Source organism: Orbicella franksi, chromosome 4 (assembly GCF_964199315.1).
Source record: "Orbicella franksi chromosome 4, jaOrbFran1.1, whole genome shotgun sequence".
Taxonomy (NCBI): domain Eukaryota; kingdom Metazoa; phylum Cnidaria; class Anthozoa; order Scleractinia; family Merulinidae; genus Orbicella; species Orbicella franksi.
In genome coordinates this window covers 32,613,941-32,635,791 of record NC_138148.1, presented here as the reverse complement: position 1 = coordinate 32,635,791, position 21,851 = coordinate 32,613,941, and the positions used below count along the sequence as shown (strand labels likewise).

The following is a 21,851-nucleotide window of genomic DNA, read 5'->3' as shown; positions in this document are numbered from 1 at the left end:
AGACTCAGCCGTAAAAATAGGTTCTTCTCTAAACTCGAGAAGAGCAAAAACAACAACAACAATTTGTTACTAATAACAAATTTACTTACGTAATATTCTGGCCTTAGCATTACATTAAATTACAGTTAAATATACTTAATTCCAAAATTATCTAAATTAATATTCCGACCTTGAGAGCCGTTTTTGGAATGGTCATAGTAAAATATTAGGGTTCTGTCTACAGGCTTTTAAACAGATATTCATTAAACTATAAACAAAATATTACTTCCGATTATAAGCTTCCCCTGGATATAAGCCCCCCTCCAGTTTAAAATGAATTGAATTCGATTTATTATGATGTTTTAAAGTTTAACTAAAAACCAGGATATGAAAAACGTATTTCGATCAACACTGCTGTAGCTCATCTTCAAATGTTTTTTTTTTTCATTCCGCTTCTAAGCCCCCAGGATATAAGCCCCCTCTCTCCACCCCCCCCCCCCGCCCCACCATTCAAAACCCCTTACGAAATTGTATAAGACCAGGTTTTATAAGCAACAGTTTACGGTATAATGGTAATTGAATATAGTATTACAAGAACCCCTAACATGTAAGTGCTAATGGCAGCGAAGGAAGTCTTTTTCACTATTCTGTCAACTTTTTCACGAGTGCCTCTGCTTCACCAACCGCATTGCCGTCGACAACATACTTCTCGACAAACGAGTCATCGAAACAACTCGTTAAGTAAATTCTGGAAGGCGCTTCCTCTACTCTGTGAACCTTGTACACCTCATAAGGCGGAAGAAGAACTTCGTCCTCCTCAGGATAAGCGGACAACATTTTAATCGATGCTCCAATTTTGGTAACAATAACGAATTGACTCCCTGTTGAATTTTTCTGGAAATCTTCTGCCACTGAAATATTCCCTGTAGTCGAAGTGTACGAACCAAACCGGACTATCTGGCCAGGTTCGGCGGCAAATTTAGCCGTGACACCCCTGTAAACAATTCTTGTCCGATTTTCTTTGGGCGTGGCAGCGAGGATTTTTCTGCAAGCCTCTCGTAGCAGGTATGATAAAATTGGAAAATCCATGCCATCACCGGTATATCCTTTTCTTGTGTCGCCGTTGAAATGGCGATAAACCGGTGGTTTTTCAAGCGTGTAACAAATAACGGCGAAAATCTCGTCTTTTGTCAAGCCAGAGCGGCCTAAATTGGCTTCGATTGTCTCTCTCGCTTCGAGCCATTTCTTAAGCGTTTCCTCGTAACCTGCATGAATGAGCGCATTCTTTTTGCCCTCATATTCAAGTCCTCGTCTCATCATTGTCACCATGATCTCACCGGGGAAGGATACAGTAAAGCTACTCTCTGCGAGCCCCATCTGTACCACGTGCGCAAAGCTCGAAAACCTGTTGTATTCATTCTCCAGGTTAACAACTGGATGCGTCACTGTCAAAGGAAGGAACCCTTCTGGAGGGGGGTAAACGAAGGGGTTCGTCTCGGTCCCTAGGTTGATTTGCACCCTCTCTCCTCTCATGAGGGACATGCATGGGTAAACAGCTCCCTCGAATGTAACTCCAGAGAAAGCGCATCCCATTTCACCCTCCCAGTCGCCATTTAAGCCAAAGCTCACTTCTTTGTCCTCTAAATTGACAGCCAGGCTAATTATATCTCCCGCTTTCCACCGTCGTCCATATTGTTCCTTCATGTTGTTGTGCCACTTCAAACGTCTCATACCATCGTATGCCCATGAATGCGCATCGTCGCCACAGCCCTTTCCTTCATCAGCGACGGCTCTGAAGCTCTCATCCGCCCATCCCAGCTGCATATACCCGCCTGTGTTAGTTTTACATTCAAAGTAAAACCTACCCTGCTTCTGTCGCAGCGGTTTCATTACTACTGTAGGAGCAGCGCGTTGGGCGAAGATTTCAATCGGTGGTCCCTCCAGAATGATGGCTGCCTCTTGATAATTTTCTGCTCCTTCGACCGCAGCAAGCGATTTAAAATCACTGATTTCCATGGCGTTGCGACTAGATTGTTTTGGTGCAGCCTGAAAGTTAAATTAGCTCGTACTCAAAGATGCTTGACTCTTCGTTCTACGATAGTTCAGTAAGTTTATGGTTGCACATGCTTCCACAATATAATATTTCCTCGTTTCGTTCCCAGTAAGTGTTATTTCCAAGTTCTGCTCGGCTTTGTACCGGAACCAGACCGTACTTATCCACACTAAAAGTCTTAAAAAAGTGAAGTTTCTTCGGAAAAACCACCAAACTTGTGCTAATGACAGACTACTATTTTCTCTTACTGTTGTTATTAAATAATCTCTTCTTTCATTTGTTCTATTGTTTACTTTTATTTTGTTATCCCCTTGGCGATCATTGTAAGTGATGCATAACTAATCAATCATTTACACATTTTAATCATATAGGGCGGTTTTGGCTTGAGTGGCAATCACTGAGAGTCGCATAACTTACCCATAATTAAAACATTTCTATAATCATATTCAGGGTTTTCAGTTAAATGTCGAAAAGTACTTGGTGTTGTGCTACCAAGCTACGCGATTGGCTTAAAAAACTCGCGCCACTTTTTCATCCAATCAGACTGAAAAACCCAAAACTAATCGTGGTTGCTCGTACACGTTTTCCCGCGCTTAGCGACAGCTGCATGTAGTATTTAATTCGAGTTTTGATTGGTTCACTGTATTGTTATACTTTGGTTTTGGTCTTACGACATTCGGTTGAAAAACCGCTCTATTTTACATACATCATAGCTTTCTCAGACTAGCCCGAAACAAGTTGCATCAAACAGTGTTTGGTAGCGAACGCTGTACGCGGTTGGCTCAAGAAGATGCGAACTAAGTCGCTGTTAAAAAAACGGGTTAAGAAGGTAAGACCCAGTTATGCTTAATGCCATACATGATAGCAGCAGCTAGACTTCAAGTGGCCGTACCCATTTTCCCCCGTGGAGAACAGTTTCTCCTGTTTTTCTGTGAGTCGATGTCACGCTATATTTTCTTGTGAACTGTAATCTCAAGGAATCAGTTTAATATCAAGGGAAAGATTATACAAACTGACCAAATTTAGTATTCAAGATTTATTTACAACAAATAGAACGTGTAACTTAACAAGACAATTGCTTATCACATTTTCTACGGTTAATTTTACACGACTAAACTAAAATCAGCGTGGTATGTTCATAAAACGTCAGAAGGCTAACATATTGCCTCAGTGACTGTCATTCAACTGTACAATTATTACGTAACTTATTCAATCGATCTGTGGGTTGTTCTTGAAGAGATACTCCGCCTGACAAAGGAAGGAAAACAAAAGCATTAAACTGCTGACACGTGCCTCAAAAGCAACCTCAGAGTCAGCAGTAAATTCTCTCGCCAAGTGAATCTAATTTGTTAGTTTGTTTCTTGAAATCGTAGTCATCAGTTTTCAATTGAATGTCGTAAAAACAAAGCAATCACTCTAGCCAATCACAAAGTTGAACTTCTGATTGGATGAAAAACGTGGCGTCAGATTTTTAAGCCAACCGCTTATCTTTTGCTAACGCAAAACCAAAACACATGCAAATTACTTTCCACACTCAAGTGAAAACTGCTTTAATTTTTAAAACTTGTTTTCTTGAAATTCAAATCTGCTTCTCGACCTTATCACTCAAATTCAAACAGATCGTGGGGACAAATAATGCCTCTTCAACACGTCCCCAAGTGCATATATATCGAACTTTACCAATAAGAGCTTACCACAAAATCAACTGGATCATCAGGGCGCATTTTACAGCACTCTATAAGGCCTTGCGCAAGTGTCGGCATAACGTGCTTCATGAGATAGTTCCTCAGTGGAATGGACTGATTTTCTAACAACTCTTGCTCTTGGCGTTTGACCTCCGACAATCGCACACGCTAGAAAAAGAAGGCACAGCAAAACTATCTTAAAACAAAGCACTGGCTCCTGGACGAGAGGACGGTGTGCTCGTCGTGCCATTTAGGGGTTAAAAAAGCGATTTTGGCAACCCTTAGGGTATTCAGCCTCAAAAGGTCCACAGCGGGAGTTTTCGCGGTACCTTTTAGGGTATTGAGCCGAATAACGTCGGTTTCAGTTAATGTGTTGTTTACGAATTGGTACCTCCTTGGGGTGAAAAAAAATTTACAAGTCACGCCCACAAAATAATTTCCGATGGGCACCCCGTCCTTTCTACAAGGGAGATTCCCTCCCCCGTGGATGACAGGAACTAAAAAAGTTGGGGCTAAGCACAATGGTGAAAATAGACCGACAACGGTTTTCATTTTCCCCATTGTTAGTCATCCCAACTTTGACGTGATCAAATGGAAACTGCTATTGACGTGAATTCGACCTCTCCCTTCTGTTTGTTCGCAAACTCCAGCAGGTTTTTGTCGACTCTCGAGAGCTGACAACGCTAAAATGAGGGTGCCAAAATTTTGGTGAGAGCTGACAGAAAACGCGCGCGCGATTGAGTTCCCGTGGTTTCGTCTTACCCATTCTTCTTCTCTTCGTTGTCGCTCAGCGGCTTCCTCGGCATCTCGTTTCTCGCGCTCTTCTCTTGCTTTCCTTTCTTTTTCAAGCTGTAACAAAAAAGCGAGGTTTATATAACAGCTGTAGGAGTCATGATAAGAAAACTTAGGTCTTCCAATAGTAGAGAAGTGAGCATGCGATCAAGTATGTAGTTCTGGCGGGAAAAAACATGGGATAACACGCGGTAGCTCCTCACGTGTGAACCAAATCATTTTTGGCGGGAAAAACCTGAGAGCCATCGTCTTTTTTCCACGAAAACATTGCCATCTCTCAAATCTTTAGAGGGTGAGATAGTCTACTTTACATATTAGCGCAAAAAGATTTTAGAGCATTAAAATCACAACGTACTCGTTTTTCAGTTTCAATTCTTTCCATTTCCGCCAACTCTTCCGGTGTAGGACCTGATTGAAAAGCAAATAAATAAAATGAAATTCTGTATATAACATGGTGGCAACATTATAGATTCTTACGGTACTGCTTCAACTTCGACGCTTTTTCTAGTATCTAGAAGAAGAGAGGAGGGATATGGGACTTAACAATAACAAATAATAACAAATAATAACAAAAGCCTTAAGCCCGAGCACACACCCAATGCATTGTAGAAGAAACATGGAAAAAAACAAAAATGGCGAACATGACTTTTAAGGTTTTAAATCCAATATTTCTACAAGTTGAACAAAGTGAATAGTTCTAACTCTCCTTACCAATTTTTCAAACTGACTAGAACGAAGGAACATTCACAGGGGAATTCAGGATTCGATTAGTGTCGTTGATAAAAGTTTCATTCGAGGTCGTGACAGCCTTTATGTTCTACACTTACCGTAATTTCTGGGTGATCCCATCAGCTTTTTGATTTGTTCCACTATTTTGGTCATTTTCCTGGTTTTATCGTGAGTTATATCTGGTGAAGAATTACATTAATCTGTTAGCAATGCCGGAATACCAACCGATAAGAACCAATCTAGACGGGCGCTGCAATAAATTTAAGGCGCAAAACATTGGACTTTGAACTTTATATTAACCTGCACCAGGAACTGCATAAAGTTGTTTCACATTTCTTCTAATAAATTAACCATTTATTTTTTCATCACTAAAATTTTTTGCGAAAAACGCGAAAATTGATAGTCTAGTCCATTTTGGTCCTGGGAAGGATTGGAATTTTTTTCCCCGAGTACCTTGTGTCAAAATGACTTATAAACATCTTCCGCAAAATTTGTAATCAGTTTCGTAACAGTCTTTCTGAAACAAATTTCGCCACATTGAGCTGAAACTACGATGCCAGAAGGGCAGTAAAACCGCCTGAAACGTCGCGTTTTGAAAAATTTTTAATCTCAGAAATTCCTGCGTAGACCAAGATTTACTTTATTTATTTTTACCTTCATAACATATGCCATCATTTTTGTTCATTTACTCACCAATGTGGTCGGGATGTATTTCCAGTTCATCGAAATAATTCAGGACTGTCTCATCTTCAGTATTAATAGCACGAAACTCAGCCAACCGTCTCGTCAAACCTGGAAACATGTAAACAGAGCGTTAGATTGGAAGCTTCACTTAAAGACGCTACTTCGTCAGTCCCAGGGGAAAGAAAAAACAGTTTGAAAAACAGGGAACGTTTTAACATGACAAGCCTTACCTTCCTCTGTGTTGTGCGTTCCAGCGACCACACTTTCAGGTAAGTTCATGACTCTGTTCTTAAGAAATTCGTCCGGTGCTTCTAGTGACGCTACCACCTCTGTAATGACAACACAAACTCAGCTTAATTACTGCTTAGTACGGAAAAGCACTAGAAATGTGAAATTCAGCAGAGAGAACAAGTTTGTCACACTGTCGGACCCAGAAAACAGGTGACATACAGTGCTTGTACGGAAAAATCGCGAGCTCTCGTCAAATAATTTCCTTGGCTGTATTATGAAGTATGCAGCCACAGTTTAACTTTTCATTGAATATTTGCTTGTACATTTTCAATCGAACTTTGACAGGGTTTTACAGACACATGAAGACGCTTTGCTGAGCCCGACCGCGACTATTCCTGTTTTTAGCAAAGCTACATCCCTCAAATTTCAACAATCATATCTTTTTCTTGGTAAATTAAGCTCACAATTCATACATATTCTAGAATTCAAAATTTAACGGCAATTATTTGACACGCCCAAAAGCAGTTTCTACTTCGCGCCTTGAAACTGGGGGAATATGGCGGGACAAAAAACCTTGAATTTTATTTTCACCTGGCATAATAAGTTTGTCGTAGCTTAACGGCGAATCCTCGTCACCTTCCTCTCCCTCTTCAGCTGAAAGAAAAACAAATTGAAAAATCACAGCAGTTTTCTACCGAATTTAAAACGTTTAACAGCAAAATAATCCCTCAATATCGTGAAATAACAGAGTCACATGGAGCATTATATTCGAGAGTGGCAAAAGCAAAACCGTGAAAAATCAAAACCGATGGTCAAAAGAACGCAGTACTCTATCAATCTAGGTTATAGAATTATCGTAATATACCTGCAAACAGTTCTTTTGCTTGTTCGTATGTTTTTGGATATCCATCTAAAATAAAACCCTAAAAAAACAACAAAGGATCACCTGTTAATTCCAAAGCAAAACTACCGTTTATGATCCTAAATATAGTTTTGATTCACAATTTCAAGATCAACAAATTTCTTTGATAGTCTAGCCCAGACTAAACGAACAAACAAACAGAGGACGAGTAATTGCCTGACTGTTTAATAGGTTTGTGGTCATTGAAACCTTTGAAATAAGTGAAAAGACATAAAGCGAGAGACTGCCTATGAAATTAGGTAAAGGCAACACAGCGCTACCTACATCCATTAAAAACACTGGAGCATAAGACTGAAAAATTGTCAACCAAGAAAAGTACAGTATAAAACTTTGAAGCAGTTCCAAAGCTCTTAGTTTCCTTTATGCCGGACTTTATGGAGCAAACTCTAGTTGAGACACCACTCAGCCTGCAGAACAGGCGGATTAGCGGGGCAGTGAGCGAGACGCGCTCGCGCTCGTGGTCGCGCTCCGCGCGCGTGTGTCGCGTTTCCCTCTCTGCCTCGCTAATCCGCCTGTTCTGCAGGCTAGACACCACTTGACATACATGTACGTGACGTCTTGATAGAATCATCAATCTGTGATATTTTCTCGCTGGTGTATTCGTGAAACCTCAGTTGAGGTTGCTGTAAAACTATCATCTCTTAATGTTATTCCAATTCGTGTTTTGTAGCCGTAAATTTACTTTAGTTTGTTTCAGCAAAGTGACCGAAATTGTTTTCAGAAATTTGACCGAAATGAGATAAAAAGCGTCCCAAAAATTAAACGTCCGAAATTTGTTGCAAGTGATGTAGCCCAAATAAAAACTTGAATCCTTCTACCTGATTTTGACAAGGCATGGAATGTAATTTGTCCTTGTAAAACCGGATAATGTACTGATCTTCATAACGGCCTGAGGGAAAAAAAAAACAGACATCAAAACTACTTCATAACAATACCTAATAAATTAGTTCACTCGAAGAAGGGCGCTTACTAGAGAGGGGACACTGACATGTATTAGGTGCTTTGTGAAGACAACTGCGAGAAAAAGAGAAAATGCATAGCATTTGTTACCGCTGTTTCTATCCTTGCTGTCCTGTAGTGTTTCAAGGAACTCTTGATCTTCTTGAGCCTTAAGATCATCTTCATCATCACCCTCAGCTTCTGCGCGAGCAGCACTGCGTTGCTAAAAATAATTAAAACTCCATCAATAAAGTGTTTGATCAGTGGTACCTTAATGAGTTCATACTACTTAAAAGGGTTATTGCCCTGGTGGAAAATGGAAAGAAGTTTTAAATTAGAAAACATGTACAATGGGCAAGGATATAAAGACAAGAACCTTTCTTTCAGTTCTGTGATTGTATTGACTTCAAGGCCAGTGACAGGAGCCTGAGTTGTGGTATCCATTCATTGTAGGCTTTCATGCTTTACTAGCATTGATTCCATGTTCTGTAGTCTGCGCAGTTACAAACTATATAAAAAAGTCTGCATACGAGCCAAGAGGCCAATCAGGCCGCTACTTATCTCCAGTTTCTGTAACATGAAGCAACTAGGAGTATTAAATTCTACTCCCCTCTGGATGGGATGCTAGTCCATCGCAGGGCTCAAACTAGGACTGCTCAACCCAGAGATGAATGCACTAACCATGAGGCCACTGCACCTCCACAACAAACTATATAGGCGACAAAATTCGAGAATTCAAGTGAGTGACAAATTCGAATCGTGACTGAAGTGATTTCACTGCAAGGTTTCAGAAGCTTCTTCATCTTTTCTCATTCACCCCAAAAAGAACCCCTGATTGAAGGTTTGGTTATAATGTACTGTAGTTTATTTAGTTTCAGCAATTATTAAGTTCATCACTCCAAAACCTAAATCCCTCTTCCCAATGTACAATATTGTATTTTATCCTGCAAATTAATAAAAACGTACCAGTTTTTCCACGGCTTCATCAATGACGTCTTGAATTTTGATGTGGTGAAGTTTGTAGTGATCACAGAGTTGTTTGATGACAAGTGTTTTACCAGAGGCAGGTGGGCCCAAAATGCAGGCTCTAAGTGGCTGGACAAAAACGATTATAAATGAAGAGTTTTGTAAGAACACAAAATAATGTCCTGTTGAAAATAATGTCCTGTTGAAAATAATGGTCTCAGGTCTTTCAAGATGGTGTGTGAAGAAACAGTGAGAATCAGAAACCTCTTCCCTATTTCCTTCCCTACAGGATCTGAGGGCTTGCTCCCTAGGAAAACTGTGAAAACTTGTTCAACGCATCTTAGATGTGCTTTCTCAACTCAGGGGCAACATGACCATGTTTTAAGCATTCACAAAACATATTATTTTATGGGCAACTGGCTGTTCAATAAAAAATTGAAATGTGTGAGAAACAATATTGTTTTAGCATGGGAGCATAAGATTGCATCCATTTGCAAAAGTGTCTTGCTCAATGTGTGAGGCTTTGAGAGCTATGTAGTAATCAGAAAGATGTTACAATGTTGTTTTTGTTGTTGTTTATTGTGGTCAATGTACTCCCTTGCTAGTTCACAGGCATATCACTTTAACAGAAAGAAACAAACACATCAACTACACATAATAGGCTTAAAAATCCCAACTGGCAGGAGACAGACCAGTTGGCTATTTACAAACATGACTGAGAAGTTGAACCAGGGTCTACCAAGAAACAACTCCAGCTAAGTGGTCAGAGCAGGACTTAAACCAGAGACCTCCAGATTTCAAGTCTGGTGCCCTAACCATTCGGCCATGCTCTAACATGTAACATCAGTCAGTATTTAGTGATGAAAGCTACTCAAAATAGTTCATGAATCCATAAACAATGCAAGAATTAACACTGACATATTGCAAATCTTACCAGTAAGCCTCTTGTTTCTTTGTACTCTTTTATGACTTGATCTATGTTCTCTGTAAGGCCAGCCTAGAGGTTGTCATTCAAAAATACTGTAATATTAATTTTTATCAATAAAATTTCGGTAATACTCATATTAATATGAAAATTGCATCTCACTTGAAAATTACAACACCCCCTTAAGAATTTTGTTGATGGACTAACAGAACGCTTGTTTCCATAGTAAGCAACATGCATAAAGAAAGCTGCACTACAATCATAGGGCAAAATTTTCACTGTAAGATAAGTTCAGATAACAAACGATTGGGGATGAAAAACAGAAACTAAATAAATTAAACTGCCAATTGTATTCTAACTGAATATCCTTTGATCTAATCTGACCAGTTCTTACCTCTGACACCCAGGAGATGTTCATGCCTTCCTTGATGTATGTAGCATCCATTCTCAGGTTGACCAAGAGCATGTCAAAGTCAGCTTGCTATGAACAAATTCATTGAAATTTGTATCAAAAAAAGTCTAGCTCAAGAATATAACATAACTTTATGATGAAAAGGCTCTAACTCAACTCTGTACCTCTGAATACAAACAAAGAGTATAAATAAAATGTACATAATCATCAATAATAATACCTCAAGCTCTTTTATAAGCAATGCTTCTTCTTTAGTGATGTTCTTGACTTTTCCATTTCCAAGATGTAAACTTACAACCTGAATAAGGAACCATAGAATTTAGAAGTTAAGATATTTCAGTATACTCTGTCTGGTAATACTGACAATTCCAGCAACCCAGATCAAGTGTTTTTATAAATTCCAAAATAGGACATTATACCTTGACAATTTCTTCAAGGGTGTTCTTAGAATCATCCACTGCCACTAGGTAGCGAACTTTAGGATTCTGATCACAGATGTTCATGATCACTGCTGCAAGGTCCTTGATGTGGATGGCTGGGACAATGTTCTGGCCATTCCCGAAACACTGCAATGCTGGAGCCTGTCCGTGCCATGCTGTCTTGAAGAGGAAGTGAAATATCTCTTCTCCTGATCCATATGTTAACCCTGAGGCAACAACATAGGTAATGAACTTAGCCTTGTTTGTTTTTCCATGCTTGATGACAAGCTTCTCGGCACTGATGTGTGATTTGAAGTTAGGATGAGCTCTTCTACGGCGGTAGTCATCTTCAGTGAAGGAAATCTCTGGATCATCCTATTTGAAAAAATCAAACAATGCTTTTAAACATGTTTTTTGACTTTAAACCTTTGGCTCCTGTGCTGGCTGTAACCAGTCATGAGGAGTGTTGACCTTTGTTCCAATTCTGACATCATCACCTTTGACTAAAATTGGCATTGCTTATATTTAAGTTCAGCAGAAGGAAAAGACCTTACCAGTGACACCCAGGTCAGAGTGATTGGGTGAATTGAGCTTGAAATATGGGGATTGCACAAAAATGGTTAAAAATTAAAGTAAAAGACTCAGAGGAAAATCTCCCTCAACTACATGTACACTTGGCTACTCCGTGGTAAAAATTTCCTGTCTCGATATTTCACCGTTTTGAACAGTTTGGAGCTAAATTCATCTCATAACTGACCAGAAAATGTCAAAAATGTCAAAAACTGCATTTTCACCAAAAATCTTCACATGTTAATGGGTTAAGTCAGTTATAGCCCAATCATTAATTTAGAATTTTTCCAGTTAATTATTTACTACATCTCTTGTATGTTTGCATTGCAAAGGCTATAATTATGTTGGTCAGCATTTGAATTCTCAGCTCTAACACAAGCAGTGGATATAAAGGATTCAAGTTTTCATGTTTTGTCAGTGCTGTAAATTAAAATGAACCAGGGTATAAACTTACAGGATCAAGCGGCTTGCTTCTTGCCCACGTCATTACAGTGGATAGACAGATGAACACCTTCATTGTCTTGAAATTCTCCAGCTCTGCATGAAGGGCTAATAAAAAATATTACATGAGTATGTTATAATGTACTTGAAAAATTATACTTAGGGAATTATTGTGTATGATCATTAGATGTCAAGTTATTATAATTTTGATGTATTACTGAGGTTCTGTTTATTACCTTTCACATTTATCACTCTACAGATGGATCAACAGCAATTATTTTAGTTAATAAGTATCAATAATAAATTATTATTTTAGTGGGAGGCATGGTGGCCTCGTGGTTAGTGCGCTTGTCTTTGAACTGAGCGGTCAGGGTTTGAACCCTGACAAGGGACATTGTGTTGTGTTTTTAGGCAAGACACTTTACTCTCACAGTGCCTCTCTCCACCCAAGTGTCTAAATGGGTACCACGAATCTAACGTTGGGGGTAACCCTGCGATGGACTAGCATCCCATCGGGGAAGGGGGGGGCCGGGGGGGCAGGGGGTAGAATTACTGCTATTCAGTTTATGCTAGAGAAACCAGGATAAGCTCTGGCCTGATGAGCCACTTGGCTTGTATGCAGACTTTACCTCACCATTATTTATATATTATTTTGACTTTTGAATTATTCCAAGATTGATCAATATTACAATTAAATCATCTAGAGTGTTGTCATAACTGGTCTAATTTACATCAAACGTATAGAAGTTAGTGAGAAAATTTACAACATTTTGAGCATGAACTTACCAGAAACTGCCCATGTAGCTTCATCAACTTGATCAGGACTACCAGTGATGTCATACACAATAATATCACACTCCAGTAAATGAGGAAGGAGATCCTCTTTAGTTGTGTACTGCAGAAGAAAATAACTTTAAGTTGCAGTTTGTTTTCCTTTGGTTTTTGATTGTGAATGAGTGAAATTCAATATGAAATAAACCAAGGGCAGTTCAAAAAACCTTAATTTGCTCTTGGCAGAATTTATAGCACAAAGGCTAGTGGGGCCAAGCAAACAGCTGAACAAATAATTCAAATTGAACAAAACTTTGTTAAGAATCCCAACTGGCCAGAGGCAAATCAGTTGGCTATTTACAAGCATGGGTGAGGATTTGAACTTGGGGCTACAGTGAAACAAATCCAGGTAGTGGTCAGAGGACCTTAAACCCAGGATCACTGAACTGAGAGTACAACGTGCTGACCACTCAGTCACTCTTCAATATGAAAATAAGCGAAGGGTACAACAACCTTTTGACGTCTTCAAAATGTTACTGTCAAGTTTGAGCATGAGCAACGGTCAAATCAAAATCAAAGGTATTTCAAAGTAAATGCATTCCAATTGAAAAGTACAATATAAAATATGTTACATGTAAAATTTTATATAAGGAAGTACATTCTTGCATCCAAGCATTCAGTAGAGCTCAACCATACTGATGGCATATGTCTACAGAGATCTGTGTCATGTCTTTTGTTGGCTGTTGCTTGAAAACAAAATTTCAAACCCATATAATGACCAGTCACAATCATGACAGGGTTCTCTTTGAAGTGCTTCTCTTAAAGACCCGGAGGATACTGCCTAATATGGGCTATATAGGTATGTGCGGCCCCAAAGGGTATGGTTTTTCAGCTGTTTTGGTCATAAATAGGGTATCGATTTTAGCTGATTTTGGCCATTTTGGTCATAAATAGGGTATGGTTTTTGCACTCGTGCCTTGATATGGGTATGTTTTTAAAAGGAAGCCACTTTTTCATCATTATGGAAAAGAAAATCAACAAAGGCCCTTCACAAATAATATTATGTTTACGGTAATTTAACATTGGTCTGAACTAGGAAACTAATTATAGCGCAGGTCTGAAACAGGGTTTTGATTTGAGGGCTATGTCACAAATAGGGTTTTGAATTTTTGGTTAGGTCATAAATTGGGTAGGGAGTATTGCTGATTTTTGTCATAAATAGGGTAAGGGTTTTGGGAAGCGAGCCGCACACCTCTACCTGATTTTTCTGGGAATACCTCCCCCCCCCCCCCCCCCCGGCTTAAAGATGGGAAGAATTGCACACAAAAAGAAAGAAATCGGTTTACAGAGATCTTACGGTAAACCTTACAGAGATTTACTGTAAAACCTAAAGCACACACCTCAAACACGTCCTCAACCCATTCAGGTTTGTGTTGAGTTGGATCTTGCAAGGTACCAACTACTTCATAACAATTTTCCTTTGGAATTTGAGGCTGTCCACTAGCTTGGGACTCATCATCGTTGCCTTCATCTTCCTCTGCTGTAGCACCGACAACAGAGGATGCTAATATCTTGGAAAAGGAAAGAAAAATGTTATTGAAATACAGCTTAACTTGTGCAGATGAACTAAGTTTTATATATTAAGCTGACAAGTTGGTCATCAGTTGAACAATGTTTGCAGAAAGCCCTAAAGGATAAACATGTTCACCTGAAATTGAAGCAAGAAAAATGATCAAAGGAAGTGCTGTATAGACTTAGGTGCTTTTATTTTAACCAAAATAAAACCAAGCTTAAGTCGGAATTAACACAACTTGATTTTGCTGTCAAGACTTAGAAAGTGATTCCCGTTCTTCCAGCTATTGGAATGAGTTTATCTTTGTCATCTTCCTTACCTTGCTGATATTTTTACCAGTGAATAAATCCACATGATTCACGAATACCCGCGTTCTTTTAGGACTATCTTCTCCCACGTTCGGTAAGTCCGCCATCTTTGCTCGCTTTTTGCTTTTCCTTCAAGATGGTTGTTGCTATGGCAATAAGGCGAGAAAACTGGGGAGAGCTTTCCCATGATTCAAAGAAGCGAGCATAGTCGCGCCATTCTTCTCAGCACGTCGGATACATAACACGGTTGAATGGCTGCCCCGAAGGAGGAAGCGAAAACTATGGCGGGTTTACGGGGTGTTGGCGCTCTCGCGGATCTAAAAAACCTTTTCCCTACGAAAAATCACTTTTTCATTTTCGTAGGATACATGGCACTGTTCATAAATCAGGGTGCGAACGCTAAGTTAACACCTTAATAAAATCTACATTTCGTAAGCATAGGTTGAGACATGTTGCCCTTCATGAACGTTATTAGTCATCCGAGACTTCTTCGGTTGACTCAGTATTTGTACAGTACAATTGTTTGTAGATTTACGGTTAGATATTCTCAGCGTTCTCAATACTGGTCTTAATTTTTTCCGACAGGTATCCTTGTTACAGCGACGAAAGACAAAGAAAACCATTACTCCTACAACACGGTTACAGTGGTGCTTTTGACAGAACTTGTCAAACTTCTTGTTGCTGTGGGACTGCAGATGAGGACGTACGTTGAAACTTTGCTAAGATTTCCGCATCGCTCCTAATTTACTTATTTGCATATAGCCTTCATACAAACACAAAAGCAGTTTTGTTCGGTGGGAAAAAGGCTCGGAATTTGTATGAAAGAACTTATGTACAATAAGTAAGCGATTCGTGTGGAAATCTTGCCAAAAGTTTGAGCCATCTCTTCTGGTCTTTGCTTGTAATTTTAAAATGTACGTTGAAAATAATTCATTAAATGTTTTATACCGTGTTCATGTTTAGTTCAACTTTGGGAGAATTTGTGGAGGAAGTTCGGTCTAACACTAAAGGTAAATAATTTAACATTCTGCAGGTTTGCAAGCGTGTATGAACGTTGATTAACGCGGTTTAATACTTTACCCCTAAGTACCCCTAGTTAGTATCCTTGTTGTAAACAATCAAAATGCACGCTATGAAGAGTCGAGTAATCTACTTTTAAGTCCCAGCTAAATTTGATCAAACCTGTCAAATTCATCACGGGAAAAATGGAATGATGATTAAACTTACCATAGGATCAGACATTTTCAACCACAGTAATTTTTCTGTGGCAAGCAAAGGTTTGAATAATTTGTCCATACCCACTCCATCTAGTTGTCAGCATAATCTTAGATTAACATGTATGATTCTTTAGCTGGGGTGTAATCTTTACAATTATTGTTGGCCAAATTTGAGTTTTGCTGTGTGCAGCATAGTCACAGTTGGTTTTTGTTTTTCTTGTGATTGGATGACAAAGCGGCGCAAGTTATTTGAGCCAGGTTCTTAGAGTGGTAATGCAGAATGAAGCAAATACGAATTTCTTTAACACTTAAGTGAGAACTGTATGTGTGAGTGAGGTAATGTCTTGAGTTTAAAATTTGATTTGGTAGTATCACGCAGTTTTTTCATGTCTGAGTAAAATTCAAATTAAAAACAAAAAGCTCTGGAAATTGGTAAATTACATCAGCTACTGTTACCAAGATGGTAAAACACTGAATTTTAGCCCCATAGACTACCTTACAGCAAGGTTTAATTGTCCGGAAGTTGCTTTCAATAGACGTAACTAAGTCAAATCAAAACATAAATTTGCTGAATTGTCAGGTGAAAGTTGAAATCCATTGACCTGAAACCACTGGCTTTTCGTAAGCGCATTGCACTACTGGAAACAGTATTTTGCACCATATGTACCTTTCCCCAGGAGACCATGACTTTGCTGAAGTCAACAATTTTAGTATTTATTGATTTCTTATTTCATTACTCATGCAATGCTCTCAATTTAGGTTGTCACTAAATGCAAATCCTCGAAAAATATTCCAACACATGAAGCTTGGTCTATGTAGGTCTAACAGTTATGCTAAAGTTGATCTTTCTAAGTATAAAGCTAGCTTTTTTTAAAATTTACTAACCTTCACAGTATGAATATTTTCTTTGTTTTATAGTTTTACTTCTCTACGTTGTCCCAGCATTCATGTACTGCCTTTATAACAACTTGGCTTTTGTTAATCTGGCAAACTATGACCCAACCACATACTACCTACTGCTTCAGTTTCGTGTTGTAGTAACAGGAGTTATTTTTCAGGTCAGAGTTGATAACTTAACTAAAAGTTAATTTCTCAATTTGCCCCTGAAAGGTACCTCTCTTGATAAAAAAAAAGTACAACCTGATACATGCTTAATAATAATTACTGGAGTTTAATTTTTTTTTTTCAAATCTTGGTGCCAAATGAAGGTAAAACTTGATATCAGTAAAAAATGTAGAGATTTATTTTAATCACCATTTCTGAGCTGCTTTCAGTTTTTAAAGGTGTGGTAAATGTTATTTTTATTTTACTTAATGTGAAATGTAATGTTTATTTACAAAGCAAGTAGTCCTAAACGAATGTCTCTTTTCTTGACTTTTGCATTTTAAGTCACAGTGTAGTCATGGGAATTTAAGTTGTTAGTCAGTATTTTGCACTCAAGCATTCCTATAATATCAGGTGGTTGTTATGCCAGTCCTTTAGATAATTATAGTAAGAGCTAAAAACATTACTGGCTAGTGTATTACAGTATCTAAATGATTGAGACATTTGCTTTAAAAAAGTAAATGTGCTATTTATTTCCTTCGAAGGTTCAACTTTAACAGCCTTTATTAGGTGGTAACCAGGAGAGATTACTGCTTCAGTAAATGTTGTTGTCTCATGTCATAGTTAGCATTTTGCCAAATTACATGCATAAACTCAGGGCTCAAGACTAACAGTAGCAAACTGGTCACAGAGTTGAGTAAAAATTCCAATTTGGCTTTTGGTACAGTATTTGAAAAAAATTCAGACTTGTCATGTAGTTGTCATTTGTGATTGCTCACTGTAAAACGTCATAAAATGTGAACTACAAAAGCTTAATGTCTTAGTCTTTTTACAATGTTTAACCTCTAGCAGGGTCAATTCCAGACCTTGTAAATTGAAGAAAGGGTGCAGAAATAAAATTATGTTCGTAACCCTGACTAGAGGAAAATCTGACTAGATAAAATGTGAGATCTCTCGAGCCAGTTGGCTAGACAGTATGTTTAAATGTTAGTCTTGCACCCTGAAGCTAAATGTATAAGCCATGTACTATTTATTTTATTACTATGTAATTTACAAATGTTGTAAATGGTGTATTTGAAGTTACTAATAAAACCTTTGAAACCCATGATAACTTTCTAAAAGTTATCATTCTTTCTCTTCTTTTTTTCTCTAAAATTCATACTAAATTGTAGCCTAACATTGTAAGAGTGTAGAATGTTTCAAAATGATACAGAAGAAAAAACTTTGTGAGAAAGTGAACTTAGATTATTTAACATTTACTCAGCTTTTGAACAACTGACCTAACCTTGTGTTTTAACAGGTGTTTTGGAAATAAATGAAACAATATTAAATATGCAAAGCATTAACCATCATCAGATTTATTGTAACATTACAAAAGCCTATCCTGGTAAAAATTGTTCAGGCGTGAGCAAATTACTCTCAAATTTTTTTCAACTGCGAGCAGACCTTTTAGTAATTCAAGGTGTTAAAATTTTGCCACATTTGTTACAAATAAATGCTAAACAAAATCTGAAATAAAGAGAAGTGACATCGCTTATCAGTCTTGGTCAGTCCAATCTTGTATTGTTTTCAAGCTAGTGTTGTTCTAGTCAAGCTAATAGTTGGTCTAAATTTTCCCATTTTTGCAAAATTTTGACTCGGTTTGTGATTGGACGTACATGTTATCTGTGAACAATTTGTCCAAAAATATAAAATATTATTCATAAAGCATTTTTGTTTGTCTCGCCTGAATAGTGGCAGACATTTAATATATGTATTTTCAACAAAGAGTAATATTTTCAGCCCTGCCTTTACAGATTATCAGTTTTCTGTGTATGTATCTAGTGAAAATAAATCATAATATTATAGAATTATTGTTTTGGTACATCAAGATCTAGTGCCTTTAGTTGGATATTTTTATTTGTTTTAGTAATGTTCAGGCTTGAAAATGTGTTGGTCTTTTCAGTTCAAAGTGATTTAATTATTTTCCGGGGACTATTAAAAAAATTCAATATGATGTTGCCAGTCATGTTAATTAATTCATTTATAATTTATTTATTTATTTATTTACTCGAGTAACTGTAGTTTCTATCTTAATGTTTATTTAGTTTTATTTATTTTTTGCAGATATTGTTCAGCAAGAAGTTGAGTGGGTTGCAGTGGTTCTCTTTGTTACTATTGACATCAGGTTGCATTGTAAAGCAGATCAAATACGAGAATCTCACTGCTACAGGCAGCTCCTTTTCACTGCGCTTTGACTTGCACCTGCTTTTAATCCTTGTGCAAGTATTTTGTTCCTGTTTTGCAGGGGTCTATAATGAGTATCTCCTAAAGGGCAAGAGTGGCGATGTTCCTTTTATGGTTCAGAACTTTTTTATGTATTTAGATTCTGTGGTCTGTAATTTTGCTGTTCTCTGGACCAATGGCACTCTCTCAGATGCCTTCACCAGAGACAGCTTATCATCACTTTTTCATGGCAAAGTTTTGGCTATCATATTCAATAATGCTGCCATTGGCATAACTACTGCTTTGTTCTTACAGCGTCTTAACTCTATTCTGAAGACTTTTGCCAGTGCATTAGAAATCATGTTCACGGCTGTGTTGTGCTGGTTCATCTTTGGAATTCCAGTTGATGTTTTTACTTTTATTGCAATAGCAATTGTGTCATATGCAGTTATCTTATACGCACATAATCCAGTCGACAACACGCCTAAACCACTGAAATCCACTGTGGATGGGCCTCAAAATTCAAATGTGGGTGTTTAAAATGCAAGTGTTTAATTAAAGGGGTTGTTTTAATGTTAAATAAATAGTGATATTGTTTCACGAAACCACAAAGCTGGTTGTCGTGTTCATTAAACCAACAGCTCAAAGTTGAAAAATATGGAGTTTTAAGTGATTGTTTAGGGTTGGTAGACTCAAGGGTTTAACATGTCTTCTAGCCAAGTAAATCTTGAAAAAGGGTTTAGATTGAAGTTTAACACCCATAACATAATAGTTTGTTGGCAATATGTTTGATAAGTATCAGTGTGGTAAATGTTGAAAGGTCAATTAAATCTTACTATAACTAGGCGAGTAGGCCAGCTGTTGAACTTGAGTATCAGAAAGAGTTTGTTGAAATTATCTTCTTGGTAAAGTTATAAAATTTGAGCAATTTATTTGGTTTGCCCATTGCATGGGGAATGGGATGGGGGGTCTGGAAATTCAACCAGTTCAAAGGGGTCATAAATTTGTTCTTTTTACCAAAATTTAATCATTCAGTAGTTGTTACATTTCAAGTCAAAATCCTGATTCAACCACTCCTGCAAGAGAACAGTAATAATTGAATTGACATCTCTTATAAATAAGTTAGTGAAAATAAAAAATAACAAAATGACAACACACTTTCAGATTGTTAGTTTGCTATTTTCTTTTGTTCAAGAAAATGTATTGATACAGATGTTTATTTGCACAACTTTCTTCACTCAGTCAAAAGTGTAATATTAATTGATGTCAACAAAAAAGTTCATAATAAAGCCTTACTCACAATAGCCACCTCAATGGTCATACAGAGAAATTGTTGTATAATTATATACCACTCTATTACTTGACACTCAAGTTTTTTTTCTTGAGAATTGTTTTTTTCTTTACAATTTTTGCCCCATGGCAGAATGCATGGTTAGTAAGCTATTGCAAAGAAGGCCTTCATTGTGTCTTGTAGTTTGTAATATTTTATTGTAGTTTGTAATATTACATTTTAGAAAATTACTTGTCTCTGATTGGCCAAAAAAAGGAAATGCAGTAGATGTGATTTTAGCCTTAAAGCAGGGTAGATATGTATTAACGATCTAATAATTGCACTGTTTTAAGTGGCTGAAAGCCTTTTGAGTTGTAAATAATAAAAGTTCTCAGAATGTTTGCAGGCTGCTTTTCACCCTACTGTCCTATATTAAGGCAATCAGGCTTGTTAGATTTTTTAATCTAGACCTGTAACCTGGGGGGTGGATGGGGGGGACCTCCCATACAAAAAAGGACGGGGGTGCTTGTCAAACCTTTTTGGGGTTAAAAAGCAGTTTTGATACCTGTTAGGGTATTATTATTATTATTATTATTATTATTATTATTATTATTGTTATTATTATTATTTTGTATTTATTTGAACTTTCAATTTGATCTTCACGCGGATGTCTGTTAAACCTGTAAAACATGTTTCCGTATCTAATTATTATTATTATTATTATTGTAAGGTCCCCAGCTGGAGCTTTTGCAGTACCTTTTAGTTTTGATAATCACCTTAACTAATTGAAGGAATTTGAAGCGATTGTCCTTAACCCTATTAAAAATTCAGCTTACCTAGCCTGAAGTGTCTCTATAATGTCTTTCTTGTGTCATAAACATGTGCGTTTAGTACACAATTGGCTCTCTTGCTAGTTGCCCTCTGTGTTTTTTTTCCTGCTAGATCCTTAGGTCACTGGTTCGAATCTGGTTCAATGGACCAAATTATGTTTCGACGATACGAAATTCTACAACTATTTCAACTACACTGTGTTGACGAGACCCAACCAAGTTGGAACAGCTGTTTCCTTTTGCAAATCTTGGCTTTCAGTTTCGACCTTTGTCTATTCCGTGTTAAGTTTTTTTCGTTGTAAGCAGGCTTGTTTGATGGATTCCATCTCTGTCAGTTTTTTTATGTTTCCTCCCCCAACTCCCCCACCATTTCCAAAAGTTTGGGTGCAAATGTGAGTTCTAAGACTAGGGATATAAATTTCTCTGCCTAGGGGCCGGGTTAAATTTCTCTCCATAGACCACAGGAAATTCCTACGGTATTGTTTATTTTGATTCAGGTTGTTGTTTTTGTCCTTCCTCCAATCTTTTCATTATCTTTCGTCTTTTTCTCACTCAGGTTGTGGCGTTTATAATCGCCTTCTGTTCACAAATAATCCGAATTTCGGGAAAAAGAGAGAGAGAGAGAGTGGTGGAGATTGGAGAGGGAGAGAAAAAGAAAAGCGTATTGCGGATCAAGGCCAAAAATGTTTAAGGTCCAGTGGAACAAAAAAAGGCAGATACAATTATATAAGGACATGTTATATGTATTGATACTTAAAACGTATCTTATTTTTCTGGGATATTGTTCTTTTAGGCGTTTTAGCTCGCGTTCATTCTCCTTCTCTCCTTAGTTTATTCACCCACCCCCGGCCCATGGCCCACCACGAAGACATGTGCGCTGGTACCC

The 21,851-nt window shown here is 37.8% G+C and overlaps 3 protein-coding genes across 3 annotated transcripts; 1 reads left to right on the top strand and 2 right to left on the bottom strand.

The window, feature by feature from the left end:
- Window positions 1–501: 501 nt before the first annotated feature.
- On the bottom strand, window positions 502–2,743 carry LOC145484085 (uncharacterized). Its single transcript, XM_081462698.1, has one exon. It carries the CDS (start codon window positions 1,993–1,995, stop codon window positions 622–624), a length of 1,374 nt encoding a protein of 457 aa, XP_081318824.1. The 5' UTR covers window positions 1,996–2,743; the 3' UTR covers window positions 502–621.
- Window positions 2,744–3,053: 310 nt separating this feature from the next.
- On the bottom strand, window positions 3,054–14,594 carry LOC145484076 (adenylate kinase 7-like). The gene is made up of 20 exons (XM_081462688.1): window positions 14,411–14,594; window positions 13,919–14,089; window positions 12,534–12,642; window positions 11,761–11,855; window positions 10,737–11,111; window positions 10,538–10,615; window positions 10,300–10,386; window positions 9,915–9,977; window positions 8,981–9,109; window positions 8,126–8,237; window positions 7,894–7,964; window positions 7,019–7,076; window positions 6,745–6,807; window positions 6,153–6,251; window positions 5,932–6,030; window positions 5,337–5,417; window positions 4,865–4,917; window positions 4,480–4,566; window positions 3,727–3,885; window positions 3,054–3,280 (listed from the first exon to the last, which is right to left on the bottom strand). The coding sequence occupies exons 1-20, from the start codon at window positions 14,504–14,506 to the stop codon at window positions 3,242–3,244; spliced, it is 2,124 nt and encodes a 707-aa protein (XP_081318814.1). The 5' UTR covers window positions 14,507–14,594; the 3' UTR covers window positions 3,054–3,241.
- Window positions 14,595–14,640: 46 nt separating this feature from the next.
- On the top strand, window positions 14,641–20,731 carry LOC145484090 (UDP-galactose transporter senju-like). The gene is made up of 5 exons (XM_081462703.1): window positions 14,641–14,789; window positions 14,985–15,102; window positions 15,363–15,409; window positions 16,535–16,674; window positions 18,767–20,731. Exons 1-5 carry the CDS (start codon window positions 14,651–14,653, stop codon window positions 19,403–19,405), a joined length of 1,083 nt encoding a protein of 360 aa, XP_081318829.1. The 5' UTR covers window positions 14,641–14,650; the 3' UTR covers window positions 19,406–20,731.
- The last annotated feature ends 1,120 nt before the right edge of the window (window positions 20,732–21,851 follow it).

Excerpts from the sequence above, each read along its gene's own strand:
- LOC145484076 (XM_081462688.1), bottom strand. The coding sequence starts at position 14,506 with ATGGCGGACTTACCGAACGTGGGAGAAGATAGTCCTAAAAGAACGCGG. Across the intron at positions 11,856-12,533 it reads AGCTACATGGGCAGTTTCTG|CCCTTCATGCAGAGCTGGAG; the intron begins GTAAGTTCATGC and ends ATTTTTTATTAG. Across the intron at positions 11,112-11,760 it reads GAAGCAAGCCGCTTGATCCT|GATGATCCAGAGATTTCCTT; the intron begins GTAAGTTTATAC and ends TTTTTCAAATAG.
- LOC145484090 (XM_081462703.1), top strand. The coding sequence starts at position 14,651 with ATGGCTGCCCCGAAGGAGGAAGCGAAAACTATGGCGGGTTTACGGGGT. Across the intron at positions 15,410-16,534 it reads AGTTCGGTCTAACACTAAAG|TTTTACTTCTCTACGTTGTC; the intron begins GTAAATAATTTA and ends TTTGTTTTATAG. Across the intron at positions 16,675-18,766 it reads TAACAGGAGTTATTTTTCAG|ATATTGTTCAGCAAGAAGTT; the intron begins GTCAGAGTTGAT and ends TATTTTTTGCAG.
- LOC145484085 (XM_081462698.1), bottom strand. The coding sequence starts at position 1,995 with ATGGAAATCAGTGATTTTAAATCGCTTGCTGCGGTCGAAGGAGCAGAA.